Source organism: Centroberyx gerrardi, chromosome 7 (assembly GCF_048128805.1).
Source record: "Centroberyx gerrardi isolate f3 chromosome 7, fCenGer3.hap1.cur.20231027, whole genome shotgun sequence".
Lineage (NCBI taxonomy): Eukaryota > Metazoa > Chordata > Actinopteri > Beryciformes > Berycidae > Centroberyx > Centroberyx gerrardi.
In genome coordinates, this window is record NC_136003.1 from 31828911 (window position 1) to 31850892 (window position 21982).

The window sequence follows — 21982 nt, forward strand, 5'->3', positions numbered from 1 at the left end:
TATTACTAATGGCGCAAAGCCTGCAAACCTAGTTCAGCCACACACTACTCATACAACTCTTATCAAGCGCCCCCCTCTCAATAAGGCGGTCTATTTAAGCTTCCCGCACCTGCTAACACACTTTTGCATTGCCATGCTGCTGCTACGCTGCTCAGTTATTGTCGCTGCTAACCATACATCATTTCATCATCATCTCGTTAAGCTGGTTTCGTTCATCTACATTTTATTAGCTTATCTCCCGGCTCGTGTACTGACAAACTGCTACTCTGCTGCTTTGGTCCGCGGCGAGTCCAGCTCTGATAACCTGGAGCCGACGGCCTTTCAGAATATCAGGCCTCATGGTGAGTTTCCACAGGATCCGTCATTTCCACGCTTCCCATTCTTTTTCTAGTAAGCAGCCGTGCAATGCATTCTAGTAGCGCCGCAGTGCGTTTCGAGAGATGGGGCGTCACGTTGGCCACTCCACATTTGCATAAAGTTGAGGTCTAGACTACTTTATGTAAATCAGGGGCGTCCAGCACGTCTCTCCAATAGAGTCTCCGACTCTGGAAACTCCTGAAACTCGCGTACAAACTTTTAAACTAACCGTTGTCGATCTAAAATGAAGACACATTCAGCAACTGCACGGCTTATTTCTCACCTCAAATGTTTTCAGAAACACATTTCGGTGAACTATTTTCGTAAGAGAAAGTTTGCAAACGAGCCGCCATGTTTTTCCAGTTTGAAATCCGGGGGCAGACGGCCCAGCGAGTGACAGCATTCGTCAGATGCAGCAAGGAACCAATATCGAAGCACGCCTATCAAGCGTCCAATACTGGGAAGCAGCATGAAATGATGCCCCTGTGAAAACGTACCATCACTCGAACATGCATGCCCGCATTCAACCACGCCGCTCTGCCTGCCCTGCGCTCATCAGACAGCAGGGCCTTCCTTCCTTTCCCGGGGATTCGTGGGGATTCCGCCGCACTTTGACGTCACGTCACCGCTCCCGCCGGCACCCGGGGCCTGCTGCTTTAATTAACCTAAGCTGAGTACTTAAAGTTTGATATTGGCTCTTATGGTGTTGCAAGCTTATCCATTTACAATTATTGCATTCATACTAATATGAATCATGATGGATGATTGGCTGAGGTCAATTTTCATCCAGGTTATTCTGTATTACCCACTGAGCGATTTTATGTTGATTAGCCTTGTAAGACGTCTGAATGGTTGGACGTCCAGGCTAAAATCAAGCTACATGGGTAAAGCGAAGCTTTTTCATCTTGTACATATGGACTAGGTGCATTTTTGATATTACAGCAGATGGCCGGGATCCCAGCAGCTTACCTTTGGTCTGCTGCTGCATATCAGGTGGATCGCTGGGTAGGCAGACTGTATCCCACTGGAAGCTGCCATTAGAGGGTTGGCACACATATTGGCGTTCACTAGATAGTATATTCCCTTGGATGGTCAATGGTGCCTGAATGATGGGGGAATGGGGGAATGGCCACACGGCGGCTGGTGCCCAGCCCACACATTGAAGGTTCCACATAATGTTAGAATGACCTTGCTTGATCCTAAGATGCATAGCTTGCATCTGGGATATCGGCGAGGCCACATGGTGGGTGCTCCACCGGAAATTACTAGCTGGTGTCTAGCTCTGTATCTGACGCGGCTTTGGGGGGGAAGTTCCCTATTGTCACCCCCTGCTCTCTTGGCTAGCTAGGTGCACGCTCGCAGGGAGTGACAGGATCAGAGCCTAGACGCCAAACTAAACTCTGTATATATATTTGCATTCATTCTCAATAATCTGTATATATATTTACTTGAGTTGGCAGACTGAACTACTATTACTGCTACTACTACTAGTAGTACTACTACTACTACTACTACAGCTACTATCACTGAAACTTCCTGATTCCATAGCTAATAGTAATGTATCTGACCATAACTGTGCCAAGAGAGATCTTTGACTTCTGGACAAGTTTTGTATGACGATGTATATGGTATACTAGTATTCCTAATAAGACATATTCTTTGGGTTTATACCAAATATCAAACATGCTATTTTCCTTATGTAGCCAGGTGGGTCAATAGGGCTATTCCCACTAACTCCACCAGATGGCGCGATTTCTGTTGGTGTACCCCTAAGGGCAGAGTGGAGCACGTTGAGCAGCAGTGGAAGTCCAAAACTCTAGTGGCGTATGGGGTTGGTATTCTGCCACGTGTGTGTACTTGGATAAATGTACTGACATGTCGTAGAAAGAACCACTACAGTTATTTGTGTACTCCGAATTTCTCATGTATGTTTAGATGCAGAATGTTAGGCTAGTTATTACTGTACTTAAGAACCATTCATAGCACTTACTGAAGTTACAGTGCATCTGGTGTGGAGAGTATACTAGTTTAGGTTGAAGAGTCCTAGGTTGTGATTTATATACAACGACTGTGCATTAAAGATTTTGTCCTTTGTTTTCAATCTTTTTGGAGACTGATTTTTATTTTAAAAGAACAGAACTGAATCACCTTTGTTTCAAATTTTAACTACTAATTTGCAGAATCAATCACTGGTTCAGAATAAAGAATCCTAAAGAGGTTTTTGTGTCCTGCGCTGATTTCATTTTGCCAGGCTACACTTAAGCAATTATTTGTTTTTAACATGCTCTGTATCACATTGCAGCGTAAGATTTTGGAGGTGTGGGTGTGGTTAGGTAGGAACACTCTCAATGTCTCAAGTTTACAATATGAAGACATGAGGATATTTTTGGAGACTGATGTCTGTGTCACTGTCAGCAGTAGAAAAAGCCATGAATCTGCTAGAATGTAGTCACCCCTGAGAAAAGGATAATCAGGACTTTTACTTTACTTTAGGCATCAGCTGAAAAGAACATTTCTGTGTCGGTGACAGTTGCATAAAATCTAGACTGTTCTTGAGGGTGTTAAACTGCGCCCCCCAGGGGATTATTGCTATACTGCAGCATTCTGACATCATGTAAAGGATTACAGTCTGTCTGAAGTTTTGGTCCCACACATATTTCATTTATGAATACTTCAAGCCAAATGGTTTTAGGCTAGGCACTGTATAGTGATATGATCTCACTGCATATGTATATCCATGAGTTTTAAATGTATCATTGGACTGTAAAAGATTTGCTTAAATTTTTTGTACAACTGAATTCAAACAGACCTCTATTTTGAGTCATGGTGGTTTATGAAAATTGCAAAAAGTGATTTTCTCATGTTAAATTCCTGAATATGCCTAAAGTTAAAATTCTGAAGTGGGTTTTATGACCGACCCATTTATGAATGAACAAACCTTTATTATTCCAGCTTCATCCAGCTGATCACCCTCATTCACCCATCACTCTGGAACTATGAGAAGGGAGAGGAGGAGGAGGAAGAGGAAGAGGAGGAGAGCATGGAGGAGTCCACTGCTGCAGAACTGCTAGCTGTCACAAACACACTGTTAATAGTGAGGATATTGTTGTTATTTCTGATGGTATTGTTCTTTTTTCTGTCTGTGGCTGCTGTTGAACCTCGCCTGGCTGAAGCCCAGACACTGACAGCAGAGACACCACTGCCCCCTGCTGGTGCTGACCAGGTACAGCAGGCCCACAGGGAGGGAGGAATGAATGAATGACTTTTATTAAGCAGTTTAAAAGATACATAAAAATGTAAGCTATAAATAAATTGAAAAATAAATGAGTACTTAAATAACTAATCAATAACAACATGTTCACTTCCAACATTTTTGTTCTAAAGGTGTGTATTAGAATTATGAAATGCAACCATGTATTTCAAAAACTACTAATATTAATAGTATAGAACTTCAGTTTCAACATAATGCTTCTTTACATTCACTGCAAAAACAAAATGCAATGTCAAACTTCAGTAAGCTAGCCAACCTGCACACATGCCATAGCCAGTACAACCCACAAGAGGGCGTCCTCGCTCCACACAAAAACCTCCATCCTCAGGTACTCTCACACTGCTGTAAATCATCGATCTGTGATATTCAGTACGACATTCCAGGAGTTATTTGAAGTGATGAAATATTGTAATTTACTTTTTTGGCGAACCAATTTTCCCTCAACCTGCTTCGTCTACTTCAAGGCTACTTCAGTTAATGATTTCCTACGTTTCCCAAAATGACTACAACCCCCAGAGAACTGGCGTCATTGGGTTATACGACCTAATTAATTTGGGAAAAAGTCAACTGAAATCTGAATGTGTATATACATAAGAGAGATTTTCTCAAATACTGAAACCAGTAGTTGTAAATTGTTCCTCTTCCATTAATCACAAATATATTCATTTTACTTCTTGGGTTTACATTTTTTACGTTATAAGTTATTTTAAGGTCAAAAAAAGGCTATCCACTTAATATCCAATGATTGTGCCAACTGTTGTTGCCAGTCCACTGCAAAACACACTACTTGGGTGGAGAAACTGGTCTCTCTCCTCTTCTACAATGGATTTCTCCCTGTATGATTGTTGAACGTCTCTTGGTGCAAAATGGCGGCTCTAGCAAGAAGCCCTCACTCTTTAATTCTGAGGGACTGACACCAAAACCTGACGTTTACCGTTTTCCCATGAGGCATATTCAGATTAGATTAGATTAGACAGCTTTATTAATCCCCAGTGGGGAAACTCATTTGCCACCAAATCAACTCATACAGACAACAAACAATATAAACAGCTCAGCCAGTCAGGCAGTAATCAGAGGCTTCATCAGATGGCCTCTAGAGGGCATCTTTGGTAAAGAGATGCAGTGTTTCCCATACATAGTAAGCATGCCACAACATAAAAAGTTGGTCAGTGTATAGAAATGGATCTAAATCGATCTTGAATGTGCCTGATGTGCATCACATCCTGTCAGTCATTTGGGGAAGCACAGACCAGCAGACCAGCAGCATTGTAATCGAACAGTTTCCCGTTGTGAAAATGAAAGTGAAACTTAAAATTCCACAATTTGCTCCAAACTTGCACTAGCAACAGGATTTGTAAGTAGTAACTTGATAACTCGTCTTCTGCTGCCCTGCAAACTTTAACGGTAGGTAACGTTATTACCTTGTGGTATTAGTGCTATAAGTGCTTCAGTGCATTGAATTGAATTGAATTGAACTGAACTGAACTGAACGGAACTCAACACACACCCATGGACCTGTACAGGGTCTGTGCTATTAAACTCCACTGTAGCTGTTTTGGAAATGTCTCAATTTGAGGTCACGTTGTCTACATTGGGCCAATTATCCATGGAAATAACAAAAAGTCCCCGTCAAACTACAAAATGGGCCCAGAAATGCCTTTTTTTTCTTAATTTATCAATACACAGCATATGATGTTACTATCCCTTGTGGCATGATCCAAGGCGGGCATTCATATAGAGGCCCAAATCAGAGTTTAATGCCCTACATGGTTTGGCACCTAGATACATTATTGATCTTCTGACCGCTCATGTGCCAGGGTGCAGCCCAAGATCTGAGGACCGGCCTATTGCCGTCAGGGCACCCAAGCTCTGGAGTGACCTGACAGATGAGCGTAGGCTAGCAAATTCTGTCTTTTAAATCCCTTCTTAAAAAAAAAGCTTTTGTCAAAGCCTTAAGTCATGATTTGCTTTTACTGTTGATTTTATGTCCTCTTTTATATCTCTTCCTTATATTTTACATTCTCTGATTCTTTTTTGTGTTGTTTTAGTCTGTCTTAGTGCTGTATTTTGTACTTGCTTTGTGAAGCACTTTGTAACACTGTTAAAAAAGGTGCTATACAAATAAAGTCTATTATAATAGGATAATACACTACCATGCACATGAGTACCATAGAAAACATTAGGCTATACCGTCATAAATCTACAGCACCATAACACAGGCAGCAACATTCACCAGCTTCGACTCAGCAGACCCAAGTCCACTACACTACTTTGTTACCAACAACACTACTTTACAGTGCACACTGCCATCAATATTCCTTTCTGTTCCAGCAAATGCACTTCCACACTATGAAGTTACAAAACTACATCTGCACCCTACAAACCCCAGCTAATTCAGCAGTCAATATATCCACATTGTATCTGCTCTATGTACCACTCCACCGAACTCCAGTTTAGGGTATAAGCAATGTTTATCATTGACTGTAAACTGCAGTAATTTTTTCTCTTGGCGCTAGTGTGGCTGTGTTACGTTATGCAAAATGATATTCTGTATTCACTCAGTGAGGGGGCATGTATGCACTGCTGAGGAGTGCGGGTGGGTGGAAGACTTGTGTTCCTCTCCTATGTCCTCCTCCGGGACATAGGAGGCTACTCTCCCTCCTGTATCTGACACAGAGACACTGAGGAGCCAGTTGATCCAAATCCAAATCTAAACGCAGGGTAGAGGGGTTCAGTGAATGTGGAGTGGAAGGTGTGGAGGTGGATCAGTGTGTCAGAGGAAACTCTGTAGAAGGACAGAGAGCCAGCAGGCCAGTCCAGATACACTGCTACTCTGTTAGAGGAGGGGGGGATACGTATGTCTGTTTCTCTATGATTGTGACAGGTAGAGTAACTATCACCAGAGCAGTACAGACTCCAGGACTTCTCACTCAATCCAAGCTGACAGTCAACACCTCTTCCTCTCCTTCTGATTCCTCCGTAAGTTGCTCCTATGTGAACCGCTCCTTTCCATTCGACTTCCCAGTAACAGTACCCAGTCAGACCATTTCTACACAGCACCTGTTCCCAGAAGTCAAATCTCTCTGGGTGATCAGGATATGGCTGCGCCTCATCCACCCATGTCACCTTTCTGTTGTCCTCAGACAGAGAGAGGTCCCTGTTTGCTGTGTTTGGGTCCAGTGTGAGTTCACAGGCATCTGATGAGAGAACAAGACACAATACAGCAGTTTTTGATCTATTAGACCTGTTCTCTTTATATTTGTTGATTTATGGACAGTTTGTTTCCTTAAGGGCTTCTGTCTATAATTTGCTTAATAACACTAGAAAATCACAACTTACACCTGAAGGGCACTGGTTTCAAGCGATGCTTTCCACCATGGTCAACACTGTGGAAGAGGTAGAAAGAAATACTGAGACAGGAAGACAAATGGGCAAAACTGCACACACACACACACACACACGCATACACACACACACACACACACACACACACACACACACACACAGTGCATAATACAACTGCAGAGTAATATAACATACCTGAGAGAGTCCAGTCTCCAGTGTGGATCCTCCAGTCCAGCAGAGAGCAGCTTTACTCCTGAGTCTCCTGGATGATTGTAGCTCAGGTCCAGCTCTCTCAGATGGGAGGGGTTGGAGCTCAGAGCTGAGGCCAGAGAAGCACAGCCTTCCTCTGTGAGCAAACAGCCTGACAACCTACACACACACACACACACACACACACACACACACACACACATTAATACCTTTATTTATGTCCACATGTCAACAATGCTCACAGGACATACCCAATATGGACACAAAGCAATGATGTGGTCACTTTTTTTAGACACATGTTTTCATCAGTCATAGTGAGGCAATGTTAACAAGGCCCACTACACACACACAGCTACAAATTGTTTTCTTCATTGATTTATAGTCAGTTATTTCTTGTTTATCGTTGAGGATTCATTTTTCCTGCTTTTGTACACAGGGGCTTTCTGGAAAAGAGAGCGTAGCTCCCATTGTAAAATTCCTGTTTAAAATAAGATACGTTAGATTTCCGACTCTGAAATTAGTTGTGATAACACAATCTAAACACTTCTCCGGATGATTAGTATTGGCAGGGGAGGTCAGTAATTAGATTTTGTCCATTCACATCGGTAATTTCAGTCAGTCATCCGGACAGTAAAATCACTTACTGGGGGACTGTGGTAATCCAGGGACTCGCCCACAGTACAATAAAACAGGCCAAACACTCGCCCTAGGACGTCCGAGTTAACTTAAAGTACTGGAGGAAATTTCAGCCAGTACTGTTACCAGGGCAACCAGACAAAGTCACCGACATGGTTGTTTCAGACGGAAGCGTTCCAACGAGTTAAACACAGGAACGCTTCCCAATTGGGAACAGTTGGGAAAACAGTTTTGAGCAGCCTGGTAAAATAACTAATACTTGTAGTTAACAGTTCTCTCCAATCTGGCATTTTTCCAAAGGCTTTGAAAACTGCAGTCATTAAGCCTCTCCTAAAGAAGAGCAGTCTTGATGCTACTGTACTGGATAACTTTCAACCTATATCAAACTTACCGTTTTTAGGTAAAGTTATTGAAAACAATAATGCTGAACAATTGCTTCGATAACTTTCAATCAGGATTTCGGCCCCATCACAGCACTGAGACTGCACTCATAAAGGTATTAAATGACATTCGCCTGAACAATGACTCAGGCAAAGTCTCTGTTCTAGTACTGTTGGATCTTAGTGCTGCCTTTGACACTGTGGACCACACAATTATATTACAAAGATTAGAAAACTGGGTGGGACTCTCTGGAACTGTCCTGAAGTGGTTCAAGTCATATCTTCATGACAGAAAGTACTTTGTCTCCATTGGAAACTGTGTGTCCGAGCAGATGGCCATGACCTGCGGGGTTCCACAGGGGTCCATTTTGGGACCTCTCTTGTTCAATCTCTATATGCTCCCTTTAGCCCAAATCCTACAAAATAATAAAGTAGCCTACCATAATTATGCAGATGACACGCAAATCTACATATCACTTACACCAGGTGACTATGGACCTGTTGAATCTCTGAGAAAAACTTATCTTTTCAGCTTAGCTTTTAAATAGCCTTCATTTTAACTGTTTCTGTTCAGGATCCCAACAGAGCTGACACAGGAAAGTACGAATTTTCATTCGTCTTGTCCGGGTAATGCCTACTTGCGCATGAGTGAACACTATATGTGGGGGGGACAGAGTATCTAGGAACTCAACCACTGGGTGGCAATCTAAGACCATGATTGATAAGGTGTTCAAACCAAGCGGCCAAAACCACGGGTGAATTTTAAAGCCAATAAGGAAGTGGCTGACAGCTGCAATTCCTCTACCGTCCACTAGATGCTGGCTCCAAAAAGACTCCATGTACAGCCCAACTCCTGCAAGTCAATGGGACCACAACCCAACTTCTCACTCAAAATATAAAGTCAATAATTTTTTCAACAGGAGGTTATAGTCTCAGTAGCTAATTTAACTTCTAATATGTGTCCATATGGCGATTTTCAAAATAATTGCATCATTAATGGGATATAACGGTTATAAAACGGAGTAGTTTTCCGAGTGATTGACAGGTCGCCTGTCCAGTGATCGACAGGTCGCCGATTACGGATCAATAGTAGGCGGAGATGCAGCGCTGCGGACGACCCTCGGCTTCGCTCCAAAAAATGTCAACATGGTGGCGACCGTAACCCCCAACTTTTGGCTTCAAAACGGCCCTTCAGAAACCTATGGGTGACTTCAGACTCACTACGTCCATCTTTTTTTACAGTCTATGGTTCAAACAGAATTAATGAAATATATTAAATTATGGTATTTCATTATGCGGTAAATTGATTATGCAATACTTTGCAGTATTATGTGGTATAATGTGGTACTGGTATCATGTGGTACTATGTGGTACTACATGGTATTATGCGGTACTGTGCGATACGATGCAGTATTATGCGGTATTATACCGTTCTATAGTAGTATGCGGTAGTATGCGGTAGTATGCGGTATTATGCGGTAGTATGCGGTAGTATGCGGTAGAATACGGTAGTTTGCGGTAGTATGCGGTATTATGCAGTAGTATGCGGTTGTACAGTTGTATGCGGTAGTATGCGGTAGGATGTGGTAGTATGCAGTATTATGCAGTATTATGCAGTATTATGCGGTAGTATAATACTGCATAATACTGCATTATGCGGTAGTATGCAGTATTATGTGATAGTATGCGGTATTATGCAGTAGTAGGCTGTATAATGCAGTAGTATGCGGTTGTATAGTTGTTTGCGGTAGTATGCGGTAGTATGCGGTAGTATGCGGTAGAATGCGCTATTATGCGGTAGTATACGGTAGTTTGTGGTAGTATCCGGTATTATGCGGTAGTATGCGGTTGTATAGTTGTATGCATTAGTATGCAGACCCCGAAAAATTTTAACGTTGTCAATACAAACAGTTGAACCAATGATGTGCTTAGTGCTTTCATTTGGTCAAATTTGAGAGTTTTCAGCTCCATTTGCTGCAGAATCTAATACATGTTTTCTGGTATTTTAGGTTTCAAGAACAAAGGCAGGAAAGAGGGAAAGTATTGAAATGTCCTCATGGAAAGCGATTCACAGGGGCTTTAGTTCCAAATGATAGTATCACAACTGGTTTGAAAATCTGAAAATCCTACACAGTTTCAGTAACTAATCTTAACTTGTATGTAAACCAGGATTTAAATGATCATATGTCGAACAGGTTGAGGAATACTGACCTGAGAGTTTCCAGTCTACAGTGTGGACTCCCCAGTCCAGCAGAGAGCAGCTTCACTCCTGAATCCTGCAGGTCGTTGTTACTCAGGTCCAGCTCTCTCAGACTAGAGGACTGGGAGCTGAGAACTGAGGCCAGAGCTTCACAGCTTCTCTCTGACAGCTTACAGCCACTCAGCCTAAAGAAGAATTAGTGTTGAAGAGAAACAAAAACTTTGGAAATTATTATTTTCTTCTCTTCAGTCAAAAAGATTGCATGTAATATTTTTAATCTATTATAGTTATCTGTATACCTACAGTGACATATTGGCAGCTTTGACCACAGGTAGCAGCCTCAGAAGACCCTCCTCTGAAGCAGAGTATTTCTTCAGGTCAAACACGTCCAGCTCTTTTTCTGATGACAGTAAGATGAAGACCAGAGCCGACCACTGAGCAGGGGAGAGTTTCTCTGTGGAGAGACTTCCTGATCTCAGGTACTGTTGGATCTCCTCCACTAGAGAACGGTCATTCAGCTCATTCAGACAGTGGAACAGATTGATGCTTCTCTCTGGAGAGGGATTCTCCCTGATCTTGTCCTTGATGTACTGGACTGTTTCCTGATTGGTGTGTGAGCTACTTCCTGTCTGTGTCAGCAGGCCTCGTAGGAGAGTCTGATTGGTCTCCAGCGAAAGGCCCAGGAGGAAGCGGAGGAACAAGTCCAGATGTCCATTTGGACTCTGTAAGGCCTTGTCCACAGCACTCTGGTAGAGGTGTTTTACTTTAGAGTTGTTTCTTAACAGTGTAGACCACCAGGATGTTGATTGTGGCTCTGACAGTAGATTGACATCAGTGTTGATGAATGACAGAAAGACATAAACAGCAGCCAGAAACTCCTGAATGCTCAGATGGACAAAGCAGAACACCTTGTCCTGGTACAGCCCACGTTCCTCTTTAAAGAGCTGTGTGAACACTCCTGAGTACACTGAGGCTGCTCTGATATCAATGCCACACTCTGTCAAGTCGGCTTCATAGAAGATCAGGTTGCCTTTCTCCAGCTGCTCAAAAGCCAGTTTTCCCAGAGACTGGATGATCTTCCTGGTCTCTGTAGCCCAGAGTGGATCTGTCTCAGCTCTCCCATGATACTTGACATTTCTCTGTATGGACTGAACCACCAGGAAGTGGATGTACATCTCAGTCAGGGTCTTGGGCATCTCTCCTCTCTCACTGGTTTTCAACACATGCTCCAGAACTGTAGCAGTGATCCAACAGAAGACTGGGATGTGGCACATGATGTGGAGGCTTCGTGAAGTCTTGATGTGGGAGATGATTCTGCTGTCCAGCTCCTCATCTCTGAATCTCTTCCTGAAGTACTCCTCCTTTTGTGGATTAGTGAACCCTCTCACCTCTGTCACCATGTCAACACACTCAGGAGGGATCTGATTGGCTGCTGCAGGTCGTGTGGTTATCCAGAGGCGAGCAGAGGGAAGCAGTTTCCCCTTGATGAGGTTTGTCAGCAGCACGTCCACTGAGGTTGACTCTGTAACATCAGTCCAGATCTCGTTGTTCTGGAAGTCTAGAGGAAGTCGACACTCATCCAGACCGTCAAAGATGAACACAACCTGGAACTTGTCAAACATGTAGATTTCTGCTTCTTTGGTCTCAATAAAGAAGTGATGAAGAAGTTCCACCAAGCTGTACTTTTTCCCTTTCAGCAGATTCAGCTCTCGGAAAGTGAATGGAAATGTGAACTGTATATTGTGGTTAGCTTTGTCTTCAGCCCAGTCCAGAGTGAACTTCTGTGTTAAGACTGTTTTCCCAATGCCAGCCACTCCTGTTGTCATCAGTGTTCTGATTGGTTTATCTCTTCCAGGTAAGGGTTTAAAGATGTCTGCACATTTGATTGTTGTTTCTGGTCTTGCTGGTTTCCTGGATGCTGTTTCAATCTGTCTGACCTCATGTTCATCATTGACCTCTCCACTCTCTCCCTCTGTGATGTGGAGCTCTGTGTAGATCTGATTCAGAAGTGCTGGGTTTCCTGCTTTAGCAATCCCCTCAAACAAACACTGAAACTTCTTCTTCAGTTTGGTTTTGAGTTTACGCTGGCACACAGCAGGAGTTTCTGATCGGACAAACAACACAGAACATCAGTGAGAGAATGTTACAGTAAATATGAGTAATTTAAACATTTTCTCCATGCAATCTATTCAAGCTCCTCAGTTTGTCCACCCAGGTCATTTTCCCACCATTTCCTCTATACATTCTGTTAAACCTGTTTTTGTTTTTTGGGGGGTTTTTTTGTTTAAAAAAAAAAAAAGCCTCTTACTGCTCTCCAGAGAGTCAGCCAGCTCCTCCTGCTTCATTCTCCTCAGGAAGTGCAGTGTGATCTTCAGAAGTGCCTCTCTGCTGCTGCTCCTCTGTTCTTCCTCCTCACCATCCACCACCTCCTCATCCTCCCTCTGTGTCTCTAAGCATTCTGGGTAATCTGGACTCAGAACCCTCTGGAACTTCTTCAGTTCATTCCTCACAAAAGTGAAGATGTTCTCCTCAAGCAGCTAGAACAGAATATCCAGTTGACACATTACATATTATCAGCATAACCTATTTGGACTTTTTGGTAATACCATCTGACAACATTTGTCTACTGTATGAGGAAAGTTTGGGACACTTTTTCCTTGCAAATGGAATTAGAGGAGACTAAGAAATGTTCTATTCTCCTGAGTTGGTGAAAGACTTAAGTTCATAAGGAATTGAGCCACTCCATGGAAACTGGGTGATATTCCATATAATGACCTGGTCAAATTTGTTGGGAATCACCACAATCAAACTATTGAAATTCCACAGCCATGAAAGGTATCAAAGAGAGTCTGTGGGCAATTTTGTTGCTGAATTGCTCCAACTTTCAGAGAGCTTTGTGAGTTTTAGTATGTGGCAGCCCTTTAGATTTATCATGGTATGGAGCTTGTAATGCAAAATACATTCAGAAGGTCAGTGGGAATGCACAAGTAAGTGTAGTGCATCAAGTTCAGAAAAAGATAACTGGTAAAAAGTGCTTCAGGTGTGGAGGGGCACATTATGTGAATAACAGTAAATTTAAAGGATAAGACCAGTGTTTTTTAATGCATTGCTTACCGTCAACAAATCCTATGAAAATAACAAAATCAGCAATGATTTGTAATGAAGGTGTAATGAAGAATTTGTTCCCATTTGAATTTGATTTGGTAATAACTACAACAGCCTGACTTTTCATGGTAACAGTTAGCGATTTTTAAAATTGAAACTATGTCTTTGTGAGCTGTATTTAAAGGTTTTTAGCTTACAATTGGAGCCAATTACTTCCGGGTTGATGGCTAAAAACGGTACGTGGGAAGTCAGAAAGTAACGGGAGTAGAGCTAACGCATTGTTGATTTTGTTATTTTCATAGGATTTGTTGACGGTAAGCAATGCATTAAAAAACACACCAATAACTATGAGAGGGAGCCTACGGAACCCATTGAAAAGGCCTTTTTAGTGAAAAGCGTTGCATCTGGCCTATGACTTCAGCCAGAGTTCAACACCGGCTTTCAGTACACTGTAGTCTATGGAGCTAGAAAGAACAAAACAAATGCAGATATACCCACTGCAATGCCTGTTCCTTCACAGGTTATTCACAGGTTATAGAGGGATTACATGAGGCTCACCCAGGTGCCTCCCAGATGAAAAGTCTCATCATCTCATATGTTTGGTGGCCCACCATGGACCAGGACTTGGAGAACAAGGAAAAATCCTACTCTCATTGTCAAACCAGAATATGGCGTCACCAGTAACCTTGCCTCCATGGGACTGGCCAGATTGTCCCTGGTCTAGGCTACATGTGGACTTTGCAGGGACTTTCATGGGTCAAGTCCACCATTTTATTCTAAGTGGTTTGAAAGACACATCACAGGTCCCACAACCATCGAGAAACTTAAGCAACAGAACTCATACCAGCAGTGTCAAGCCAGCCAGAATAAAAGAAATACGACTTCCAGTCACAGTTTTCAAAATCAAACATACATTATCTGAGTAATATAGTGCAAAGTGAAAATAAAGAGTTTATGCGAGGAGAAGGGTACTGTAGTAAGCAAAAATACAATTTTCTGTTGCCTACAACCCAATATTTTTCACTAGACAGTGTGTGAGAGATTTTTTTCCTTTTTTTACTTCTTTGTTTGTAGCTGAAGTAAAAGGTGACACACCATAAACCACACATTTACATACCATAAATATGGAGTCCAGGTCTGTTTGATGCTCCTTGGCAGACTGACCACTGGGAACCTCTGAACTCTCCTGGTGAACTCTGTGGAGAAAACATGATGTATTGGATCTCCAGATATCAAAACACACACAAATACACACACACTCGCATACACACATACACACAGAGTTTGTTAAAGGTGTTCTGTCATGGGTGGGTCTTGGTAGAAACACAAGGTGAACTCCAGTGATGATCCTTGATTCTTGGATGTGATGTTTTGAGAGAGGAAACTAAATTAACAGTCAACTTCTGTGATGGTAACAAGTAGCATCAGACTTTAGTTATTATTTTCTCTACATGGAAAAGCAGATAATATGGGGAAACATCGTTGTCCTCCGCAGTGGCAGCCAAATCTCTTAATTATCTGGATATCACAACAATAATCATCACAGCAGTTGGTCAGTCTTCTTGGCAGTGGCCAACTTATAGACTAGTTGTGAAGTTATGTTGACGATGCTGTGGGACTTGAAATTTGTCGCAGACAAAGTTGTTGTCAGCCAAGTAAGGAAAATCCAATCGAGCAACACACCACAATAATGACCAACCAGCAGTGTGCTAAACATCACCCATGTGTGTTTGATTGACACAGCCTCATTATCATAGTAGGGAGAGATACAGAAATAAATAAATGGGGAAATAAATAACTATAGAGCCTATATACTTTTATTTTTCTTGTTAATGCATTGTCTTACTTTTTTTATTTATTCATTTATGCTCACTGTTTATTTATGTATCTATGTATTTCTGGATTTTCTATGCCTTTTATGTTTATACATTTAGTTTTTTTTAATTTATTAATAGATTTATTTATTTATTCATTTATTTCTCATGTATTCTGTCTCTATGGCTGATTCTGCCCTCCATAAATCCATACACTCGTCACTCTTCGTGGACACACAACTGGGTACAGGTGAGTCTGGTCTCCCTGGGTACAGGTGAGTCTGGTCTCCCTGGGTACAGGTGAGTCTGGTCTCCCTGGGTACAGGTGAGTCTGGTCTCCCTTGCTGGCCCCTGCTAGAAAACTTTGGAGACGTGAAGGTCACCAGTTCAAATCCCAGAACCAGTTTGGAAAATCAGTGCAAGGAGAGGGAATGAATGACACTTTACTCTCCCTCAACAATCACCACTAAAGCGCCCTGAACAAGGAACTTAACTCTCAGATTGCTCCATCAGCTCCCAGTGGCCAACAGTAGAAGACTGTGGTTGTACTGGGCAGCTCCCAGGAGGGAAGGTGGAGAACAGGATGAATGTAATTAAGGACGGTGCTGGAAATGAGCTTACCTGCTCAGCAAATCTTCCCTGGGTAAATAAAGGTTAAAAAAGTACAGTGTTAGATATTTTATATGTATGTTAATTGTAACATACTCCTTTTCAGAGGATTAGTGTTCTTTTAAATGTTTTGTTAATGTGAATACTATATAATAATATTAAGGCATGGTCAGACTGTGCATCATAGTGCATTAGAATTTGCTTCGATCCTCATTCTCCTCATTCCATAGAAAAAAAAAAACATGAAGGGCAAATAAAAACAATTTCCAGTTGCACGGCAATTTTACCATTTTGCAGATTTGTGCAAACACGTGGTGAACTGAGAATTTGCACAGCCAGCCAATAGAAATGCTGTTTTGGGCATGTTGACCTCTGAAAGAAAATCCAGTGTGGAGGAGTCTCTAATCATGGCAGAGGCACATCATCCAATTTTGCGTGCAAAAATAAGTAAAGAAGAGATGCAACATGGCGACTAGATGGTAAATTGATGCGCATAATGATTTGATAGATGTTTTTGAGTTACCTTAGTGATACTAAAGAGCATGCTAGTAGCTAATAGCTAACTAGCTACCACTCAGCCCTGAGCGTAGCATCACTGCCAAATGGCAGCTAGTTAGCTATAAGCAGCCTCCACACATTTTCATTGTGAAGAGTGAAGATAATTTGCTGGGTGAAATCAGATGTGACCAAACCTTAACGTTGACTTACCTCTTTTCAGAAGAATGTTTTTCTTTAAAATTAATCGGTGAACTCTTTGACCAGTCACTCTCCATGGACACACAGCTGGGTACAGGGGAGTCGGGTCTCTCCTGCAGCATCCTGGTAGAAATAGAGGCCAGCTACTGAACAATAAATACTGTTGAACACTATATATGATGTGAAGGCTTGAGAAAAAACAAACTAGAGCAAGAATATCAGAAGTAGCAGTATGTCTGCATCTAGGAGTGAAGAGCTGGATGGATATAATAAACACAGTCTAAGGTCCTGAGTGAAAACTATTACATAATGGTAGGAGAGGATGTTGGTGTCCATACCCAGTCTCACTGGTTGAATCTCCCTTCAAGTTCAATGGACATTACATAATAATAATACATTGACTTACTGCTTTTCAGAAGAATGTTTTTCTTTAAAATTAATTGGTGAACTCTTTGACCAGTCACTCTTCATGGACACACAGCTGGGTTCAGGGGAGTCTGGTCTCTCTCTGGAAGACCACCAGGGTGGGAAAATAAGCATTTTAGTCAAGCAGCCACAGTAGCTGGTAGACAAAGAAACTACCAGCCAGGCATTTATTTTTTAACCAGTCACATTTAAACACATGCAGGTAACGTAAAAAAAAAAAAAAGCATGCTGTCAGTGGTTACCTCATGTTGTAGTAGGCATACAAAAAAAATCCAACCAATAATACCTTCAAAGATTTTTGAACATTTTTGAACAAATAATGTTCCCCGTGGTATTAATGGAAAATGGACAACACAACCACCAGGTGACAACACCCTAAAGCAAAAAAACAAAACCAGTGTGCATCGGGGACATTTCAAAGGCACTCTGCTGCCCCAAGAGGAGGTCACCGATGATGCCCACATTCAAACGATAAAACCTGGTGAAGTTCGCGGATGAAGCCCAGCCAGCTTCCGCACATATAATGAAAGCACCTCAAAATAAAGCCCATGATGAGTAAGCTACACCCCTAGTGGAATGGGCAACCACGCTGGTGGGAGGGGCCCATCTGCACTGCTGTAGGCCATAGCTGAACATGAACCACCCAGAGGGCCGGACACTGCTTGGAAAAGGCCTGGCCTCGCACCAAATCCATTACAATCAAAGAGATTATCTGTTTGCTTAAAGGCTAATTTATACTTCTGCGTCAAAGTAGCTACGCCGTAGGTCTTTGCGGTGCCGGCATAGACTGCAGAGGCTGCCGCTGTAGCTTATATGCTCCTCTCCAAAAATGTAACTGCACGTAGGGCGACGCAAGATCGCAAGAACTGCGATTGGCCAGCTTTGTATTTCCTCCTACCTGTATCCGGTTGATGTCCGCCGACAAAGTGAAGACAACATGGAGCAGATGGAAGAGAGACGAGCGGAGGAGGTTCAGATCATCTGTACGACAGCTCATCTCACATTTATAAAGATACCAGATGTCACTGAATTCATGGTGAGAAATATCCAGAACATGAGTTTCAGAGAATGTAAACACGACTACTTCTTCTGTTATTACTTCCGTGTTAAAAAAAGCACGACACTGCCATCTAGCGTTTTGGTGGTCTACGCGCAGAATCACCAAGACAGAACTATAAACGCTCGCACCGCCGTAGACACCTACGTCACAGCTACGACGGCACGACACAGAGCCATAAATTAGCCTTTATGGTGCTGGTGTGAGCAGCGTAACACCTCAGGGCCCTGACGGGACACCGAGAGTGCAGCCTAACTGCTTCTGGAGAGTGAAGAGTCACAAGGGGGAGGATTAAAAGCCACTAAAACCAATAGCTGAGAAGCAAAAGGGCCAAGGGAGGACCATGGGTCAAAAAGCACGATTAGGAAGAAGAGACCCAGCGGAGCCCCCCAGCTGCAGCAATCAAGAGGGCAGACTTAAGTGAGAGGAGCTGCAGACTTGAGAGAGCTCAGTGAGAGTATTCAGGACAAGCTGCAAATCCCAAGAGGGAAGCATGTGAGTCTTCGGTGGGTGAAGCTATCATACCCCTCTGAGTAACTGGCTGGTAAGAGGGTGTGAGCCAATTGTCAGGCCATCAATATGAACACGGCAGTCAGATATGGCAGCCAAATAGTCTCTCGAAGTTGACTCGGCAAACTCCTCCTCCAAGAGGCACTGAAGAAACGTCAACACAGAAGGGATGTCACATGACACCCGGTCGGACCTCGTGGAGCAGCACCAACAACAACACCTGTCCCATCTCTCTGCACCGTCCAGAACGCCTTTCAATAAGGCATTCTGGGAAACACAGGGGGGCTGAACTTGTTGCTTTCAATCAAAGGTGGATGGAAGGGGCATATAAATAGCTTGAAAGTGTGATCATTCAGCTGTGGGTTGTGTGAGGCTGCTGTCAGTGGAGAAACTGGTCTCTCTCCTCTTCTGCGATGGATTTCTCCCTGTATGATTGTTGAACGTCTCTCGGTGCAAAATGGCGGCTCTAGAAAGAAGCCCTCGCTCTTTGATTCTGAGGGACTGACACCAAAACCTGACGTTTACCGCTGATGTTTTACATCCTGAAACATTTTCTCATATCAAACTCCACCGGAGCTGCTGGAAACATCTGGAGGTGACGTCACCTCGTCTACGATTGGCCGGTTATCACTATAATACAATACACCAAACAGCTAAATGGACCCACGAATGCAAAGTACATAAGCAATAGCTGTTTTGTTTTGTTTTTTTACAGTGTGTTTTCGGTGATGGAATTCAATATAAAGTGATTGGAATTATAGATTGTAAGCTATTAAAACACTTTTTATTAAACAGGTTCCAGTATTAAACACACACACACACACAAACACAAACACACACACACACACACACACACACAAACACAAACACAAACACACACACACACACCATCAACATCTCACTCAACAACAGCAGTAATGAATGAAATTCTCTAAAGAAATGACCCTCAACATGGAGAGATTCTCCTAAAGGTGCATTTCAGCATTCATCTCTTGGTTTACCAGAAACAACGTGATCCACTCACAGCTACATCACTTCCTGGTAAAGTCACACCTGTACAGTCTGTAGGGGTCGGCACCGTGAGCTCACAGGCTCCTCAGTTCAGTCCCTGGTCTACTTGGCCCTGTCCAAAAATCACTTGCATTCCTATAATACTCCTCTTATAGTGTGTCTGTGGCAGGCAATAGTGGGTTTAGATTGATGTTCCCTTACTTAATGGAAATTTTATATTTCCTGTGGAATCATTATAATATTCCTATAGCCTAGTATGGGCCTCATAGCGTTTAAATCACTATTATATTCCTATAATATTTGCCAACGACAGGAACTTGTGGTGTGACTATGGCACTCACCTTACTGTAGGCCTATTGGTTTATTTCCTATGGAGTCACCATAGTGTTCCTATAGAGTTATTTAACCTATCATGTAACGATCTTCTCCCCTTCTACTTTTAATATAAAATAACTGATTCTACAAATGCTACTTATTCATATTAAAGTCTGATGAAGAGGCTAGACTAGGCTACTGTTGACAAAATGCACTTTGCACGCTTTGGACAAGCATCTGCTAAATGACATTATGTAATGTAACGCAATTTAATGAGTTATGCTGTGATATTTTGTACAGTATCCCTCTGAAATGTAGGCTATTACAGGAGTAGCCTGAGATTTCAAATGTATAAACGGAGAAATGGAAATAAATACACAAAACAACACTAACATAAAAAAAATGACTAGACTACATATATAGACATACAGGTAATAGATTACATGTAACCCTGTTGATGACGTCGCTGACGCAGAACAACAGCGACTGAGAGTAGATTAGTGTCGCTCATAAATGAAAGTTTTCACACCGCAGTTACAAACTGATGTGTTTGATGACCTAGTTATAAACTAGCCTAAACCTAAACAACGGCTTTTCAGAGGAGAACAGAACAGAATCACCGCTTATTATTGGCTTACAGATTGTAGATGACTCAACCGAAAGTAGGAGTTTAGACGATAAAATATTTGCGGGATAAGAGACATTTAAGAATAAAACACCACAAAACTCACTGGGGGCTACAATACCTGTTTCTCTCCATGTTGAATAATCTGCGCCACACCGAGAAAATGAAATGAAATAAAAATGAAAGTAGGCTAAGTCAAAATGAAACTTACAGCGGGGTGGGAGTCTGGGAGGGAGGGGGGCAGAGAGAGAGAGAGAGAGACAGAGAGAGAGAGAGAGAGACACACACACAGAGAGAGAGAGAGAGAGAGAGAGAGAGACTTGCCCTTAAGCAGACCTAATAATTAATAATAAGAATAAATAATAAAAATGACAGAGAACAGTGAGTAATGAAATATTGCAGATGAGTTCATTTCATAGATATGTCTAAATCCTCTAAATATTGTTTGTTTACTTGCATTTATATTGATCACCTGTTCGTGCACCGGAATTGACGGACGATCACAATGCATCCTGGGAATTATGCGCTTGTGAAGTCTGCATCGTTGTTGACTCGCTCCCTCGGCCCTGGAAGGCTCGAGCTCAGGAAGTTCACTTCAGTTACAACAGTGATGAAACAGACTTAAGATGGAGGAGGGGATTCCCCCGAGAAGTCAAGAGGGCCGCCTGAAACGACTAATGAAACACACCGAGGGAGAGAGAGAGAGAGAGAGAGAGAGACAGAGGGAGAGGGACGGAGGGAGAGAGAGGAAGAGAGAGAGAGAGCGAGAGAGAGAGAGAGAGAGGGAGAGGGACGGAGGGAGAGAGAGGAAGAGAGAAAGTCAGTTAATGTTGTGTTCATATTGTTTTGTTTCATTGATTCTTGATGCTTTGGCAATATTGTTGTTGTGACATCCATGCCAATAAAGCAAAATTTGAATTTGAATTTGAATTTTGAATTTGAGTCAGAGAGAGAGTGAGAGAGGGAGGGGGAGAGAGAGAGTGAGACAGAGGGAGAGAGAGAGAGACAGAGGGGGAGAGAGAGGGAGGGAGAGACAGAGGGATAGGGAGAGAGAGAGAGACAGAGGGGCAGAGGGAGGGAGAGAGAGAGAGACAGAGGGGGAGAGAGAGGGAGGGAGAGGGAGGGAGAAAGAGAGAGAGAGAGAGACAGAGGGAGAGAGAGGGAGGAAGAGAGAGAGGGAGAGATGGCAAGAGAGAGACAGAGAGATAGGGAGGGAAAGAGAGAGAGAGAGGGAGAGAGAGAGAGGGAGAGACAGAGAGATAGGGAGAGAGAGAGAGAGGGAAAGAGAGAGAGAGAGGGAGAGAGAGAGAGGGAGAGAGAGAGAGACAGAGGCTGAGAGAGAGGGAGAGAGAGAGATAGAGAGAGAGAGAATGTCCAAACATCTGGAGTGTAAACCAAGTCTGTCTACACATTTA

The 21982-nt window shown here is 42.7% G+C and overlaps 1 protein-coding gene across 3 annotated transcripts; it reads right to left on the bottom strand.

Moving 5' to 3' along the window:
- Positions 1-4592: 4592 nt before the first annotated feature.
- On the bottom strand, positions 4593-17125 carry LOC139916977 (protein NLRC3-like). 3 transcript variants are annotated; one of them, XM_078284745.1, is made up of 10 exons: positions 17030-17125; positions 16636-16746; positions 15940-15957; positions 14622-14700; positions 12708-12936; positions 10703-12503; positions 10411-10584; positions 7169-7342; positions 6968-7014; positions 4593-6825 (listed from the first exon to the last, which is right to left on the bottom strand). In XM_078284745.1, the coding sequence occupies exons 1-10, from the start codon at positions 17092-17094 to the stop codon at positions 6278-6280; spliced, it is 3246 nt and encodes a 1081-aa protein (XP_078140871.1). In that variant the 5' UTR covers positions 17095-17125; the 3' UTR covers positions 4593-6277. The 3 variants fall into 3 exon arrangements, with proteins under 3 accessions (XP_078140871.1, XP_071762092.2, XP_078140872.1); XM_071905991.2 differs by lacking the exon at positions 15940-15957; XM_078284746.1 differs by lacking the exons at positions 15940-15957; positions 16636-16746; positions 17030-17125 and adding an exon at positions 15533-15672.
- Positions 17126-21982: the final 4857 nt, after the last annotated feature.